General features: G+C 40.5%; 1 protein-coding gene across 1 annotated transcript in view; it reads right to left on the reverse strand.

Annotated features, from left to right (window-relative positions):
* Positions 1–17,281, reverse strand: part of MYO16 (myosin XVI) — a 424,969-nt gene that overhangs the window by 296,682 nt on the left and 111,006 nt on the right. Inside the window, exons 6-7 of the mRNA XM_082675412.1 lie at positions 16,685–16,809; positions 8,805–8,930 (exon numbers count right to left, since the gene is read on the reverse strand). Of these exons, the coding sequence (XP_082531538.1) occupies positions 8,805–8,930; positions 16,685–16,809 (251 nt within the window). The remainder of the gene's footprint in view (positions 1–8,804; positions 8,931–16,684; positions 16,810–17,281) is intronic.

Raw genomic sequence — 17,281 nt, forward strand, 5'->3', positions numbered from 1 at the left:
CCGGGGGGAAAATTAGATGGAACCTAGGGGATGAGATAACGTCTCACCTCTTCTTCTGTACGTAGTCTAGCTTCACTGGCTCACAGGGAGCCGCGGGCAGAAGCCTCGCACCCAGCCCTTCAGACCAGAGTTCCTGGGGCCAAATGGCTGCACCCAGGACACCTCAGCTCTGAGGGCCGTGCGCAGAAGCACCGCCCACCACACCTTGTCCAAGATGGTGGTGGTGGGCCGTGTGCAAAAATCTGCACCCAGCACTGGAGCTGTGAGCAACGAATGCACCTGTGCTACCCGCCCCTGCACAGAACTCCAACCTCTCCCACTGAGAGATCCCTATAGCCAGCCACACCCACACCTCTCCGTTCTCCAATCAAAGAATAAGCTTCCCCACAGAGAACCATATTCCATATCCTGTAATAAACCACAACGGAAAAGAATATGAAAAAGAATATATAGATCTACAACTGAATCACTTTGCTGTACAGCAGAAATTAACACAACACTGTAAATCAACTATACCTCAATAAAAATTTTTAAAAAAGAATAAAGCTTCCCTGTGCTTCCAAACCCAACTCGGTCCTGTTCTATTGGTGTCAGCAGGCCAGGCAGGAGGACCCTTGTTGGGGCCCAACTTGAAAGGGTCGGTAACAGGATCTTAACAATAGTCACTGTCTCAACACGTGAATATGGCTTACCACCTCATTTATTTAGGTCTTCTTTACTTTTAAATTATATTGTTTATATTTATATAATACGGTTGTATAGTTTCCAGTGTAGAAATCTTACATGTCTTATGTAAAAACTATTCCTATATATTTTGTTTTCAATGGTATTTTTCTTTTTAATTTTGGAGATTCCTTTGGAATTTTTATTCTTTCTCTTTTCCTATGTTTGTCTTTCCATTTCTCGGTTTATTATATTGACTAGAAGGGGACTGGCTTTTCTGATCTGTGGCTTTGTTGTTTCTGTGACGTTTGTCAGTCATTCTCCACCCATGCAAGCACTCTGCTCAGACACTCCAAAGCATCTCCCCAGCCATCAATCACTGCTCTTGTTAGTATTCTCATTGTAAAATTAATTAGATTTTAAACAGTTTGTGCCATTGCTAGCTTTCCCACAAGTCCACTGCAAATCAGTGTTTGGTTTTACAGAAAATAAAATATATCAATAACACTTAAATCATGTCACAGCAGACTGCTTATATTTAGGGTTTATTTTTATTTCCAAATATATACAGTTTACTAAAGACATAGATGTTCTCTCGAAATCTGAGAGACAGAATATATAGAGCAGGGTCCCAGGACATCAAAATGGGTATAGAAAGGAGTTTTGTTTTGTATCAAAAATTTGAGAGATTTGCTTGCTTTTCAACCATAGGAAAGGAAGGGAAGAAGGGAGGAAAGGATGGAGGGAGGGAAGAAGGAAAAGAAAAAAGCAGGAGGGAGGGAAAAAGCAAGGAAGGGAAGGATGAAGGGAAGAAGAAAAGCAGAAAGAAAAGAAAACATGCGAAGCCAAGAATTATGTAAGATTGCCCTTGTTTTTCACAATTTTGGAAAAAAAACAGCAGTACCTAAAAGCTTTCATTTTATGACAAAAATGTCCGATTGTAAGAGAATCTAACAATTACTTTGCATTTCTAAATTTAATTCACTCTTTACAGAACTCCAAAGAGAAACTTGGGCAATCTCTCTGCAAATCACCTCTCTCCACAGCTTCCCCTGTAACTGCAGAAAGCACTGGAGTGGTCAAAGCAAATGGTTTCCTACATGAAAATCTATGACCACAAAAGGACTTCCATTTTCTTTGGGGCCTGTAAAAACAAACATTCATGTGTGGAATGAAGAAGATTCTCTCACTTGGGGAGTTCCATTTTTCTTCAAGTCAGTATTTCCCACGTGCTTCCAGTTAGAAATCAGTGAGGCGTGCCCCGGAACTAAATTAAGCAGGGCAAGTACTGATTTCAATTTCAGAGTAGTCTGCAACGTTTGTTTTAACCTCAGGTAAGATCTTTAGGTAAATTACTTCAGTGTGAGTAGGTAAAGTGTGAACCCAACAAAGATTCATCACCACTATTACAAGAACTTTATAATCACCAAAACTATCAGAGGGTAAGGTGGCTGACATTCTGTGTGTGTGTGTGTGTGAGTGTGTGTGTGTGTGTGTGTGTGTGAGATTCGGGGTCTCTGTGTGTGTCAAAGGAGGCCCTGCGTGGCTGACAGAAAATATATTTAAGCTGAAATTTAAACTCACACAAATTACTGGCTATGGACTTTGCTCATTCTTTGGACAACTGTATTTCGGTTTGGATAAATTCAGCAAAATTAATTCCTTGATGGTCATTTAAATTACTTCTTTAAAAAGTAAAAAAAAGAAAAACTGAGCATTCAGAGATAGTCAAATTCCTAGTCCAGAAACTAAAAGAGATTGTTTCACTTAATAAAGAGAAATTATGTTAAACGTCTTTGGGAATTCAGAATTTGCATATCCTACACTCATCGGTTCATACTCTACATCAAAATGGGTAAATGCCTCTAACTCAGAGCCATCTGAAAAATTTCAGATCTAAAATATAAAAAGATTCCTCTGATGAACTCTTCAGACTATTAAAGAGGTGCTGCCCATCTTGTTTTGCCCTTCATTGAACTCCCCCTCCACCGTGCGTGATCTCTTTGAGTCACCTATCACAAATCTCTATGTCCAGCGCCCCCCAACGCCCTGCTCATGCCCAGGTACTCCTGGATATCTCCTTGAGGATTTCTCCTGTTGGCCCACCACTCTCAAGGTGTGTGCTCACCCACTGTCTCTTCACACATGTGTTCAGTGATGCACTGAGACAGACAAGCATCTGCTAAACCAGGACATTCGCTGACTCTCTCATGAATAAGTAGTAACTGAGTGCTCTGTGCCAGCCCCGTGCAGGTAAAGAAATAGACATTGTACCTGCACTCAGTTCTCACAAACTAGAGGGTCAATATGAACAAGTATAAGAGATAATTCCAGCATGTGATAAGTGATGTGGTATGGGGGATACAGGTGCTACGTAGGGTGCATGACGGGGGCATCACACTGGGATCCAGGAAGGTAGAAAAGACAGCCAGTGAACTGACAACTCAGGGCAGTCCTGCAGGGCAGGGAAGATTTAACCACTCAACAATTTCAAGAAAAGCAAAGAACATGAAAAGGATGTACATGGTGGCATATTCCAGAAATCGAAACAAGTTCAGTATAGCCATGTCCTCCAACCTGGTGGGGGGAATAGGAGAAAAACAGCGGTAGAATTAAGCAGAATTCCTGGCCCATGGGGACTCTTGTGTGATGGAGTAGGTGTTTCATATCAGCAGCAATGGAAAGGATGGTGGATCGAAGAGTTCTATTACATTTACATTTAGAAAGCTCGCTGTAGCCACGTTGTTGAGAGTGGAGTGGAGGAGGGGGAGAGGACTCTATTAGGAGGCTGATGAGCTGATCCAGAGGCAGAGATGCTGATGCTCTGGGTGAAGGCAGAGGCAGAGAGGATGTACAGATTAATCGGTTGCGGTTATAACTCATACAGCTCAAAGCTATTCACTAGGGAGGAGTCTGTGGGCTCAGTGGCTTCTTAGTTACGGGAGAGGCAGGAAAACGACAATGCCCAGGTTTGTGACGAGTAAATGGTGACACACAGAAGGGACAACAGACTGGGGAAAAGAAGATGATAATTCCCTTTGTACCCAAGTTGGGTCTGAGGGCAGACTGATAGAGATTACCCACCAGGCAGTGGTCCTCATGGGCCGGGAACTTGAGAGAAAAACAAGAAAGGGCTTTGGGGGCTGTGATCATGTAGAGCATTTGAAGTTGCAGGTGTGAGATTCCCTAAAGACGTGTAAACATTGAGAAGAGAGGGAACCTAGGATCCAGCACTGAGTTTATCAATAGCTGATGCTCAGCGGGGTACCAGAGAGTGTTTTTTGTTTTTCTCAATGGAAAAAGACATATCTAAAGAATAAAAACTCTGAATATATCTCAATTCTTAGGTACTTGGGTAAAATGTATTTAAGAATACAAACGACTCCTTTGAACATCAAGATATGCAGGTTGTGTGACTCAAGATACTTTTGGAGGGAAGGAGATTTAGATTTTAGCATTTGTACAATTATTTACTTATCTCTTGTTGTAGCATTGCCAATCCTATTATAAACACCGAAAATATGTACAAGGCTAGAATAGAATTTTATTTTACGTACAACTCGTAAAAAGTTGTAAAATCAAAGGACTTACTGCTCACGTAACTTATTCAGTTCCTAGTTTTAAACGAGAACAGGCATCTCTTTTTTTCTCACCGGAGAAGTTAATATATTTATAAAGGCAAGTTTTAAAATATGTATGCATGTCAGTTATAAATCCCAGTATGCACGTCAGTTATAAATACTGTTATAAATTATGGACTGCCTTCTCCAAAAGGCATTTATACCTGTAAGATATTTATAAGAAACTGAAGTTGCGATGAAGGTCTGTAAAAATGCCATTAGTCTCTCTAAAATGTTGGCATTTCTAAAGTTTTTTTCCCTGAACTGAGGTGTATTTATTTACAGTAAATTTCTTTAGAGAATTATAAATCTCCCATGCCTATAAATTGATACCCAAATAATACCTCTTTCTAAAATATCATTTCCAAAATGAATAGGAAATGGTATTTTTACGGGTGAACAATTTTTAAAAACAATTCAAGACATCCTATGGTATTTTCTGGACAAAATAATCAAGATACAGTTTACTCAAAATCCTCTATTAACAGAAATCTCTCATTGTTTTTTGAGTCTAAATCGAGGAAGAGTATTCTGGGTTTGGTGTCATGTGTTCCAATGGAAAAGCCCCACTCTCTCTTTCAGTGTTAAAGCTTTGCTTCTAGTTCTTGGCTGGTGGATTTGTCCATTCAAGCCCTTCCGCTGCTCTGCTGGACACCAAGAAAGCATGCTGGGCAACACAGGTAAAGTCTCTGCTGTGTTGGAGCTTACGTTCTGGTGGAGACCCCATTGGAGTAGGTTTAATGGAGCAAAGTGGAAAAGACATATGATCTTCAGACCCTCTCCTTGGCACTAAAATGTTGAAGGATTTAGAAAATACTCAATTAATGGCGAGTCATTTTCTAGAGAAGCAGAGGGTAAAGGTGAGATTGGTTTTTAAATCTGCCTTATCTGTACACTATCGGTGGCCATTTCTGGAAAACTGTGTGTTGGACATCTGTCTCTGTGAATCTAGCAGCTGGATCAATTGACCTGGACACATGGGCACAGATGGTCTGATGCATTTACCTCCATCATTCTCACCAACCTTCCAAGCTATGTAAAAATCCCCTTTTAACAGAAGTTGATGGTTCTCAGTGATTGAAGACCCTGGGGCCAGGCTCTAGGGAGGAAGAATCAGCAAGGCTGGTTAGGCTCCTACAGCCAGCGAGGGCTGGCTGGTGCTAGAGCCAGTGCCGGGCCATGGAAATCCTCAGAGCAAAGCTGGTTGAATCCCCGAGATGTGCAGAATGACCTATGGTGTGTATGTGTACGTGGGAGGAGTGTCTGGGAAATAGAAGACAAAGTAGGAACCCCCCTAAAATTATGTTTTTTAAAAGTTGGGGTCAGATATTGTGCAGCTGGTTTTGAAAAAAATGCAGCAATTGGGAAGTGTTTCTTCATTAATTTACCATTAATCATTAATAAATGGTAAGCGCTGGGAATGTAGCTGGTACACTGGGAATACGGTAATAAAAACATTCACCTTAATTGCTCTGCATTTTGCAAAGTCAATGCAGCTTTTGAATCATATTTCCCATATAAGTTCATGACTATGCTTCTCTAGGCTGAAAACATAGTTTCAGAAAACCCAAAGTTTGGGAAATTTTTGGAATGTGACAGGTAATGGCGTGGAATACCGATATCCTCTACCTTATCCATCAGTGATTCTTCTATCTTACGGCTTTTGTGTGACAAACGTTCCAGGAAGCTTTATGAAGGAAGTAGCAGTTGTATTGGGCTTATGTGCCTTACATCAAGTTTTACAGGTCTTTCATAAATAAGTAATTTTTGTAAACAGAAGCAGTTGTTTTAAAACACACCAGCTTAGATTGATTTCTTACTGGTCCTCTCTGCTAATTATAATAAACCCTGGAAATAACAAGCAACCCAAGAAGAACTCTGAAAAGTCCAAGGAGAAAGGCGACTCAGGACCCACAGAAGGGTGAAACCATGGACGGGCAGGGTAGCCTACGTCCTTACACCCAATAGAAGAAGGCAACCCTGGACCCAGTGTTTCCCAGCCCAACCCAGCGACAGAAGGGGGCCCAGGCAGAGGCATCCCTCCCCCTTTTAAACCATGTCTCCCTGACAATATCAGGTGAATACAGCACCATGACCCTGCTAACACTAAGCGTCAGAGCAGGCACTCTTTTTCCACTGAGACCGAGATGCCCCTCCCCAAAGAGAGACAAGGGTGGCTGGGGAGGGGATGGCACCTGCAAGTGGGGGGGGGGCGCATACTCCAGAGGCCTCCAGCCCTGAAAGTCCTTTGTCCCCGTGGAGATTCTCCTACCCCACCCAGAGACATGGGGCAGCCTGGCCCGAGGAAACGCCTTCTACCCCTTTGGGGACACCAGAAGAAACCAGCAGGAACTCCAGGGGCACCAGATAAACCAATCATACCAAAATAATACCTGGAAGGGTCTGAAAATTAAACTGTCATTGGATCCACCTCCCACTCAGGTAGACTGGAACCTGAACGCTTAACCTAAGCAGGGTGACTGCCTGCTAAAATAGAAGATGTATATAGGACCAAGATTCTCCTAGCAACATAGCCAAAATGTCCAAGAAGCAAATAAAAATCTCTCATCATGGTCACACCAAAATCAGAAAATCATAATTTGACTAAGACAATTAACTGACACCAAGAGCAGGATGAATCATGCTGGAATTATTTGATGACGATTTTAAAGCAGCCATCATAAGAATGCTTTAACAAGCAATTACAAATTCTCTTGAAACAAAGGATAAAATAGAACACCTCATCAAAGACATAGAAGTTATAAGACAGAACCGAACGGAAATCACAGAACTGAAAAGTACAACAGCAAATAAAATGCATCAACTCATACCAAATATTTCATTTGACCTGCAGTTAAATAAAACAAAAACCATACACTGGGTCCTGAAAAAAACCATTTAAATGTCTGGTAACAGAAAAGTGACATATTTAGTCCAAGGCATGTTTTTAAAAAATTTTTGTTAAATCTAGTCCTATTTCCCCTGAGTCGATTCTCTTACGAAAGTGGTTAAAGGGAAACAATTAGCTCCTCTTTGCAATGATACCCGGTCCAAAATCTAAAAGCCCAGTCAGTCAAAGTGAAAAATTGGTTAAAATGATTCATTCAAGTTTGGTCGTGTTCTGCTACATTTTACCACTTTCAGATTTAGCTCCTTCCAGAAGCAATCTCTGACTACAAGGGGCACATTTTGATAATTTACTGATTACCACCTCATCAGCACAGGCCAGTAAGTTGTGTTCAAGGAAAGAGGACTTGCTTATATGTTCACTTCTCTATGTTTTACAAATGACAAAACTTCTCACCCAGTGTATCCTGGGATGCTGCTGTGCTAGCATGGATTACTAATGTCCTGATGGTATACTTTTGATGCCCCGATACTCCTGGGATCCTAGTGAGACCTGGGAAACCTGGACTCCTGAGGCCAATGATTTCAGCTACATCCAGCCGTATCTCATGAACCCAACCATTCACTTATGCACACGCTCACTTGCTAGAAGCACAGATTTGGAGTTGTCAGTAGCCTGAAAAAAATATTTACTGAATGAATGAATCTTTTTTCTACAGGAAACGTCATCAGAACAAACAACGTTCTTATTAGTTTGGAAGACCTTCCCAAGCAATATGCTTTTCCTACGATGCTTGAGATGCAAATGCTTTCAATTTATTCAACAGTTGCATGACTCAAATTGTATGATGGATATTTTGCACACTGGTTAGTATCTAAGGGATTTAACTTACTATAAATTCTGTGAGTGAGATTGTTACCACAAGCTAATGTTTGGACATCAACAAGTTTAGCTTACATCTCCATATATATGTAACCTGAGTTATATTTTCTACTATTACCACTAAGACTTTCTCTAACATAACATATTATGTATTTTTTGTAAATCAATTGTAACATTAATAAATTATTATGAACACCGCTGGATCACATTCACCCATATAAATTATTTAGAAGTTAAAGTTTGCTTCTTCTTCATGGTATATTAGTATCTAGTGAGAAATTAGTTTGTGCAGTAGTAACTCAAGATATGTTAGCTACAGCCAATCATCAATTCAGAGAAAGAACTCTGCTACCCATCCTTCATTCATTAAAATGAAATATAATTTATAGAAAAAAATAAAATATAAAATGTAATTTTGCTTTACATCTACTAACTCTAGAAAACAAACACAATTACCCTAGACTCATGAAACTGTACACTGATAAGAACTATATAATATTAAGAAAATAGTATTAAGTCCATTCTATAAAGAATGTTTCTAAGTTTTGATTATTTCTCCAATGATTCTGACTACAACACGCAGAGTTCTGAGGAATGTAGGCTATGAATGTGTCCTTCTAAAAGTAAATGTTTTCTTTCAACCACAAACATATTTGTTTAGTAAGACGAGTCCATTAAAAGTCAAGTTACATAATGTTAGTACATAATCTGAAAACAAAACAAAACAAAATATGAAATGATGCATTGATCATAAAATAATTCTTTAAAACTAACCCAGAACATTATTTTACCTGGCCGTACTTTGCTGCCAAGTGGAGTGGGGTCCAGTACTGATTATCTGCTACATTGAGATCCCCGCCATGTTCCAGGAGAAGACATACCACTTCCTTGTAGCCACTTGCACATGCCATATGCAACTGCAACGAAGAGATATTTTGTCATTTAACTTAAAAAAGCAGGGACAGCAATGTAGTTTATTCAGTGGTTGAAAGACACCCATTTAATAAAGTATCAGATCTAAAACACAGAGACCTTTTAAAAAGAACACATATGTAATTTTATTGGGTACGAGTGGATGTCATCATTCTTTGAAAAAAGGGTTATAGGTTAATTATTTATTATTTTCCTTCTGACCCTGACAATGTGCACTTTTCCATGTAATTCCTATTTCCCTCTCCAGTGCCCCTTTCTACTATAATCTGAATACTTGTAAATACAAAATATAATATCTCAGTGATTTACCACTTCTTGTCCCAAAGTCACACGTGTACTGACTAGCTCTAAAATTCCAGCCCTGTATTTGGTGTTACAGGAGGGGGACTCAAAGATATAAATGACCACAGGAAATGTGATCATTGCCATGGCTACATACATGTAAAAGGGACAGGAGGGGCTTCCCTGGTGGCGCAGTGGTTGAGAGTCCGCCTGCCGATGCAGGGGACGCGGGTTCGTGCCCTGGTCCGGGAAGATCCCACATGCCGCAGAGCGGCTGGGCCCGTGAGCCATGGCCGCTGAGCCTGCGCGTGCTCCGCAACGGGAGAGGCCGCAACAGTGAGAGGCCCCCGTACCGCAAAAAAAAAAAAAAAAAAAAGGGACAGGAGCAGTAGAAAGGATGAATTAATGCCAACAAGCTCTAAAATGATTATGTAGCTATCATTTTAATATTCTCCCAGTTGAGTTTCTCAATGCAAACTGAAGCTTAGAAATGAAGCCTCAGGAACTACCATGATGAGATCAGGGTTTGGAGGAATTTTTCAAATTTTCCTATGGGGGAATTCCTGTTTCTTGGCAACAGGTTTTATTTGTAAGTAAATTATCATCATCCTCAATTGAAACTAGGTTATTAAGTAACTACATGGTGCAATTTGTAATCATAATAATTAAGAAGAGGAATCTATAAGGAAAGGAAAAAGAAGAACTAATTTTAAAAGTAGTAAAAACAACTTCTAGGTTTTGTAGCATGGAATCTTGTAGCTCGACTCCTTGCCATTTTTATTACAAAGACAAGATTACAATAAAGTCAAAAGGGCTTATTCAATATTAATTTTGATAAAATTCAGAAAAAAGTTTGCTTTTCTACCTTTGGACTTAATTATGCTCTTCAATCTACAGTGACGTTTATATATTTATGTTTTGTATGTACTTTCAACTACATTAGAACAACAAATAATTCAATCTAACTTGAGGTATAAACATTAAGAGATTGCCACACTTGGTTACACACAGAATTCATCTCGTTGACATTCCAGCAAACCATCCCTAGAATGATATATCCACAGCTATTTTAGAGAAATATGATTTTACGTATTTTCCTAAAGAACTCATCTTTCTCCTGCTTCTAAATTTATTTCATATTATTTGAATAATCAGTCAGTGACTGGCAAGTTACCCTGCTATATGCACTAACATCTGGATTTCAGATGTTCACTTGTAGCATAAGCCTGCATGAAGAATGGGTCCACTGGTTGGTTAGCGCCTCATACTAAGATGCGAAGTTCGTAGGATCAACCCCTTCGTGAGTAGATTTGTTTTCCATGTGGCAAAACTCCGGTTCCACCATTCAGAACTTAGCCCAACTCTCACCCAAGTCATCCCCTGAGCTACTCACGAGGTAAAGACTAAAAGGAAAACCATCTTGGCTAACTTAGCAGCAAAGCAATACAAAGCAGGGGCTACCAGTGACATCTAGGGCAGCAGGCACATTTAATCCTCGGTTATCTCAGAATAAAAGCAAAACACCTAACTTTTTTTTTAAGTATGGTTGATTTACAATGTCGTGTTAGTTTCAGGTATACAGAAGTGATTCAGTTTTATTATTTATATATATATATATGTATATATTTTCAGATCCTTTTCCCTTATAGGTTATTATAAAATACTGAACATAGTTCCCTGTGCTATACAGTAGGTCCTTGCTGTTTGTCTATTTTATATAGAGCGGTGTGTATATGTTAATCCAAAACTCCTAATTTACCCCTCCCCCTCTTTCTCCTTTTGGTAATTAAGTTTGTTTTCTATGTCTATGGGTCTATTTCTGTTTTGTATTTAAGTTCATTTGTATCATTTATCATATGGCATATGTGTGGAATCTAAAAAAAAGGCACCAACTTTGAGTCACTCCACTTCATCACAAGAGATAACAGAATATTTAAAAATCATCCTAGTAACATATCAGAAGTTTAGAGCCATTACTTTGATTCTACTGGCAATCAAGTTCTGTATCCTTAAGTCACTAGACCTATGGGTGGGTACCGTTTCTCATCATGGAAGTTCGACTTCAAGTTAAAAATTTTTTAAAGTGTCTATTTTCTGGGCTTCCCTGGTGGCGCAGTGGTTGAGAGTCCGCCTGCCGATGCGGGGGACATGGGTTCGTGCCCCGGTCCAGGAACATCCCACTTGCCACGGAGTGGCTGGGCCCGTGAGCCATGGCCACTGAGCCTGCGCATCCGGAGCCTGTGCTCCGCAACGGGAGAGGACACAGCAGTGAGAGGCCCGCGTACCGCAAAAAAGAAAAAAAGTGTCTATTTTCTGAAATGGAATTTATAGTCCTGCCTTGTCCTGACCATGGCTGGACGGTATCGGTGCCAGAATGTGTAAGTGTTGATCACATGACATCTTAGAATACCCCTCTCCTGCTATGAGAACCACAGAGGCAGTGGTTGTTCCCGTAGAGAATTAGCAACAGCTTTTTGGAAGCACAGTCCTCATGGAAAGTTATCGCAAGCTGGAAATCACCTACCCAGTTACAACACAGAACAGGACGTTAAAGTGGTTTCACAAACGTCCCGCATAAAAGTTCTACATTATTTCTTCTCTTCAGAACAACCGATGGGACAGTCACCCTCCCAATTTTGCAGCTGGAGAAGTTGTGGATTAGATCACTGAGGTAACTGACCCAGGGAAGCAGGGCCACCGTGGGCTGAAGCCACGTTCCTCTGCATGTCCAGCACTCACATTTTGAAACAGCAAAGGCGAGTGGACATCCAAGTTGGCCGGGCTACAAGGATAACGCTGCAGTGTGAATGCTCCTAACAAACGTTGCATTCACTCCACAATTTATTTGTTTAAACATGCAAATGTTCTTCCTGCAAACCTCCCCTGCCTCACATACCAATTCGGTATTATAATGTGCGTCTCTAGAACACGTGCACAATTTACACACTTGCTTGTTTCCCCTGGCACACCAGCGAGGTTGGCATGGCTGTGTGTGTGAAGCGTGGCTTATTGCCACCTTGCATACTAATGATGCGAAGCTCACAGGATCAACCCCTTTAGGAACAGATTCGTTTCCATGTAGCAAAACTCCAGTTCCACCATTTAGAACATAGCCCCACTCTCACCCGGTCATCTCCTCAGCTGCTTATGAGGCAAAGACTTAAAGGAAAACCCTCTTGACTTGCTTAGCAGCAAAGCTAGCCACAGCAGGAGCTACCAGTGACGTCCAGGGCGGCCGGCACATTTAATCCTAGGTCATCTCAGAACAAAAGCCAAACACCTAACTCTGAGACATTCCACTTCATCACAACAGAAGATTTTAAAATCATCCTAATAAAAAATCAGTGAGGCCTGACTTCATGCAAGTTGGAAGTTTTCATTATTATATAGGTCCAGACACTCTAATCTCTAAATCGAGGCTATGTACGGTGACAGAAAGTAACCACAAAAGCTTTATTCCCTAGATGTGACCAGAAAACTGATGACACTGGCTAAGTCTTCTTCCAGAAGTAAGGATGAAACAGTGCTACCGAAATTTAAAAATAGGAAACGAAAATAAAATTGCTTGATATTTTGCACTTCATGGATAATTATTTTCCAACAAACCAAGTAAATATGGCTCAAGGCCAGATGTGATATATCAAATTCTGTGACAAGACAGGAAAGAACCAGCTTCTTGATAACATATATACTAGTTATCAGTGCTTTCAAAGAGTATTTATGAACCTGAACTCAGGAACTCCTTTTCATATGCTCTGTAACGTGGCTTTTTTTGGGGGAACTCTATCCTTTTCTGAAGCTTTTGTTTTCTTTTAAGAAGAATATTAACATAAACTAAGAGATGTTTTTAAAAGAGCTATCTTGGTGGTGGGAGGGATAAATTAGGAGTTTGGGATTAACATATACACACTACTCTATGTAAAACAAAAAACAAAGTTCTCCCGTGTAGCCCAGGGAAGTATACTCAATATCTTGCAATAACCTAGAGCAGAAAAGAATCTGAAAAATAATATATATATGGATAACTGAATCACTGGGCTGTACACCTGAAACTAATACAACATTGTAAATCAACTATACTAAAAAATTTTTTTAATAAAAATTTTTAAAAAGAGCTACCGGGCTTCCCTGGTGGCGCAGTGGTTGAGAGTCCGCCTGCCGATGCAGGGGACGCGGGTTCGTGCCCCGGTCCGGGAAGATCCCACATGCCGCGGAGCGGCTGGGCCCGTGAGCCATGGCCGCTGAGCCTGTGCGTCCGGAGCCTGTGCTCCGCAACGGGAGAGACCACAACAGTGAGAGGCCCGCGTACCAAAAAAAAATAAAAATAATAAATAAATAAATAAATAAAAAGAGCTACCTTATATTTGGTTTTTTTATTGCATGTTCCTAAAAAAGGAAGAAAAAGCAACATAAAAACCATCTTACTAGGAGTTGATCCTCCTTGAGTATTCTGTTAACAGTTTCACCTCTTTTGCACATACAGCGTAACAGCGTGGGGCACTGTGCCTGATTTTGAACCACAACTGACATTCCAACTCAGGATGTGGAAATCCGTCTGCGGCCAAGACTGTCTTCTTATCATGATCAGCAACAACAGTCAGGAACACACCATCCACATGCCCTTTACAGAAAGACAGCTCCAGGAGTGGCAGCTATTAACATAATCGACCAACCAACTCAGACAAAAGAATCAAAGAATCTGCTATTTGCCAAGTGCTGTGATCCTCAGGGAAGGACTTCCCGTTCACTGTGACTTTCTTCGTACAAAGCGTCACAACCTCAATAACAAAACAAGATTTAGTTATTACAGAATAATGATATGCCACACTTGTGTTCTCTGTTCAATAAAAAAAGTGACCAGGAATGTCAAAATTGCAGATGGTTGAAAATGATAGCAATTTATTGCTGTGTATTGATTCTTTTAATAGCTTATCTTCTGAGGTATGCAGGTCCTTTTATTGAGCGGGGATTGAAGCCCATGTGCTGTTTTTATTTAGCTGTGATTTCCAAAAACAACAACATGAAGTTGTAATATCTTCTGCCAAACAAAGAAACACAGACTCCACTGGGTTTTTACTACGCGTTAGATGTGTTAATTAACGTAGTTCCTGCCTTAAATGAGCTGTTAATTAAATAGCCCACTCTCGTCTGGATTTTGACCTCACTGTTCCACCAAAGCCGTCCCGATGAGAAGACCGAGGACGCCCAAGTTACCAAGTCTGGCAGCTGAGTCTCCACCTCCGTCTCCTTGACCTCTCAGCAGTGTTACCTTGATAGTTAATCATCCCTCCTCCTCACGCTTTCTTTACTGGGCTCCCGGGACATCTCATATACTCTCGGTTTTCCTCCCACCTTGGGAGTTCCTCTTCGCATCTCATTTCTGGATCTTCCTCTTTTCCTGCGCTCCATGGCTCAGTCCCCAATCCTCTTTCCTTCTGTATCAAATCAGTGACTTCATGCAGGGTCAAGGGCCTCAACAGTACGTACGTGCTAAAGGTCCCCAAACTGCTTGTCCAGTCCAGGCATCGCCCAAATTCCAGACTCCAGTATCCAACCACAGACTCGGCACCTCCATGACGTCGGCCAAGAGGCACTTTTAACTTCACGTTTCCAGAATCCACCCTGATCCTCCCTGCTCTGAGCCCGGTTCTGAGCCTTCTCTATCTCATTCGGTGTCAACTCCATCATTCCAGTTGTTCAAACTAGAAATACCGGAGTCATTCTCAAGTCTTTCCATCCTCTCTCATCACATTCCGGTCAGGAAATCCCAATGGACCTTCTTTCAATGTAGACTGAAATGAGCCCCTTCTCATCACTCCAGCATCTACCATCTTGGTCTGAGTTGCATCATCGCTTGTTAGATTAAAGCAAAAGCCTTCTAACTGAACTCTCAGCTTCACCCTCGTCCTTTGACAGTCCATCCTTATCACAGCGGTCAGAATGAGGGATCCTTTTAGAACAGGAGTAGGATCCTCTCTTCAGAGCTCTTCAATCTATTCTCATCTCACACAGCGTAACTGCCACAGTCCTCGCACAGGCCCACAAGATGCTGTGTGATCTGGTCCTGGTTACCCCTCTCCTCCTGTTTTCCCTGCTCACCCACACTAGCCTCCGCGCTGTTTATCAATCACACCATACCTGGCCCTGCCTCAGGGCCTTTGCACTTACACCATTTAGCCTGGAATGCTCCTCCTTCACACCTACAGTGTGTGCAGACTTCTTTCAGGCCATCACTCGGAACACTTCTCGAGAGTGAGAACTTACCTGTCTACCTACGCAAAATGTCAACTGTATACCCAGCATGCCCTGTCTTGTTTTACTATTTCTCATTTGCATTTATTATTAGTAATATGCTATATATTTAGCTCATTTATGTTGTATATTACCTGTCTTCCCCCAATGAAATGTGAGCCCATGACAAGAGGACTTCTGTGGTTTTGTTCACAGGTCACGGTCAGTAAATAGTTCCTCAATAAACTAGTTGGAATGTTTTTCCATTTGAATGTGTTATTTTTCAATAAACTCTAAACATGCTCTCTTTTCTTTTCCTACAGCTTAGAGTTACATTTTTGATAGTCGTCTGAAATTTACATCCCAAAGGCCAACATCAGTATCTAGGAAGATGATTCTATCAAGAAGTCTCAAGGCACTTACTTTGCACTTAATAAGTCTATAAAGCTGTCAGGTGTCACACAATTCATATCCATTTGGTTACGTTGCTTTCCTCATCTACCGTGCTCAACCTCACACCATATTTTCCCCATGTTGTAGAAACTGGACCACTTTCTAAAATTGGTTCCTACCAAATTCTATGCACCCCATGCTTCAGAGCTCATAATCCCTTCTGCTGCCCTAATTTACTTTCCTGAAACTTAATACATTTATGTATTTCCACAATCATTCATTTTAACCCCAGCATGCCCAGCCCAGGTAATTTTTATGGGTCAATAGGACCAAACGTTCTTATTTTGGTGATTAGACATTGTGTTTACATTAAAATTAATCCAAATTTAATTGCTGTGTGTTTAATTTTCTGCAGCTGTGCCTGATAGCAAAAAAAAGAAAAGGAATGACAGGAGTTTGCTTGAATTTAGAAATTCATTCATCAGAGTAATTCAGTTTCTTTTGCTTAAAATTAAAATGAAAACATTCTCCTGTAAGTTCCATCTCAAAAATCACATTGACAAAATAATGGATAAAAATTACTCTAAATTTGTAGGAAAAACATGCATACAAGGAAGGCTTAAAGAGAATATATCAACAGATAAACGTTGGGTGATGGTACAAGTGATTTGCATTTTCCTCTTTGCAAAATTTCTGCAATAAATATGTATTACTTTTAAATCAGAAAAATAAAAAACATTATTTAGAAGTTAATTGTGTATAATTCTATGTTTTAGAAATCAACGTACGTTCTTAACTTAAGCAGTGTCTCCTAGTGAAGCGTGGAACTTACCAGTGTTACGCCATCATTATTTTTCTCATTAACATTTCCTCCACATGACAAGAAGTGTTTGACGTCTGTTAGCATACTCATTGGTCTCTGAAGCTTCATCTGCCGCAGTGATGTCAGATCCACTCCTAGGGGGGAAAAGAGCCTTTTTCAAACAGAATGTACACTGCTCCTCAGCTGCAGGGGGTAAAAATTTAATTTTATCTTATATTTTTCAACGTGTTCCTTCCTCTTTGAAGCTCCTCTTCCAATTTGAACTCTCACTCAAAGCATCTGTAATTGTTTCTCTTGGCATGCAATCTTATTTCCAGCTAGAGTCTTGAATAATTTTCCTCTTATTATATCCCAAAATGTGATAGGATGCCTTACCCATGGCAGGCTTTCAGTGGATTTCTGTTTTAGTATAAATCATCAGCATAGACTGCCCAAAGTATGGTAAAGTACCTGCATTGAATTGAAATGAGTTGTAAAGACATACTTTCTGTTCCCTATGATTTTCCTCATTAAAATAGCTGCTCCTAAAAGCAATGCAGTGTCCTGGAATAGAAAAAGGATTTAGCGGGAAAACGGGAAAATTCTGAATAAAGCCTGTAGTTTACT

This window comes from Grampus griseus (assembly GCF_964374135.1).
Source record: "Grampus griseus genome assembly, chromosome: 18".
NCBI lineage: Eukaryota > Metazoa > Chordata > Mammalia > Artiodactyla > Delphinidae > Grampus > Grampus griseus.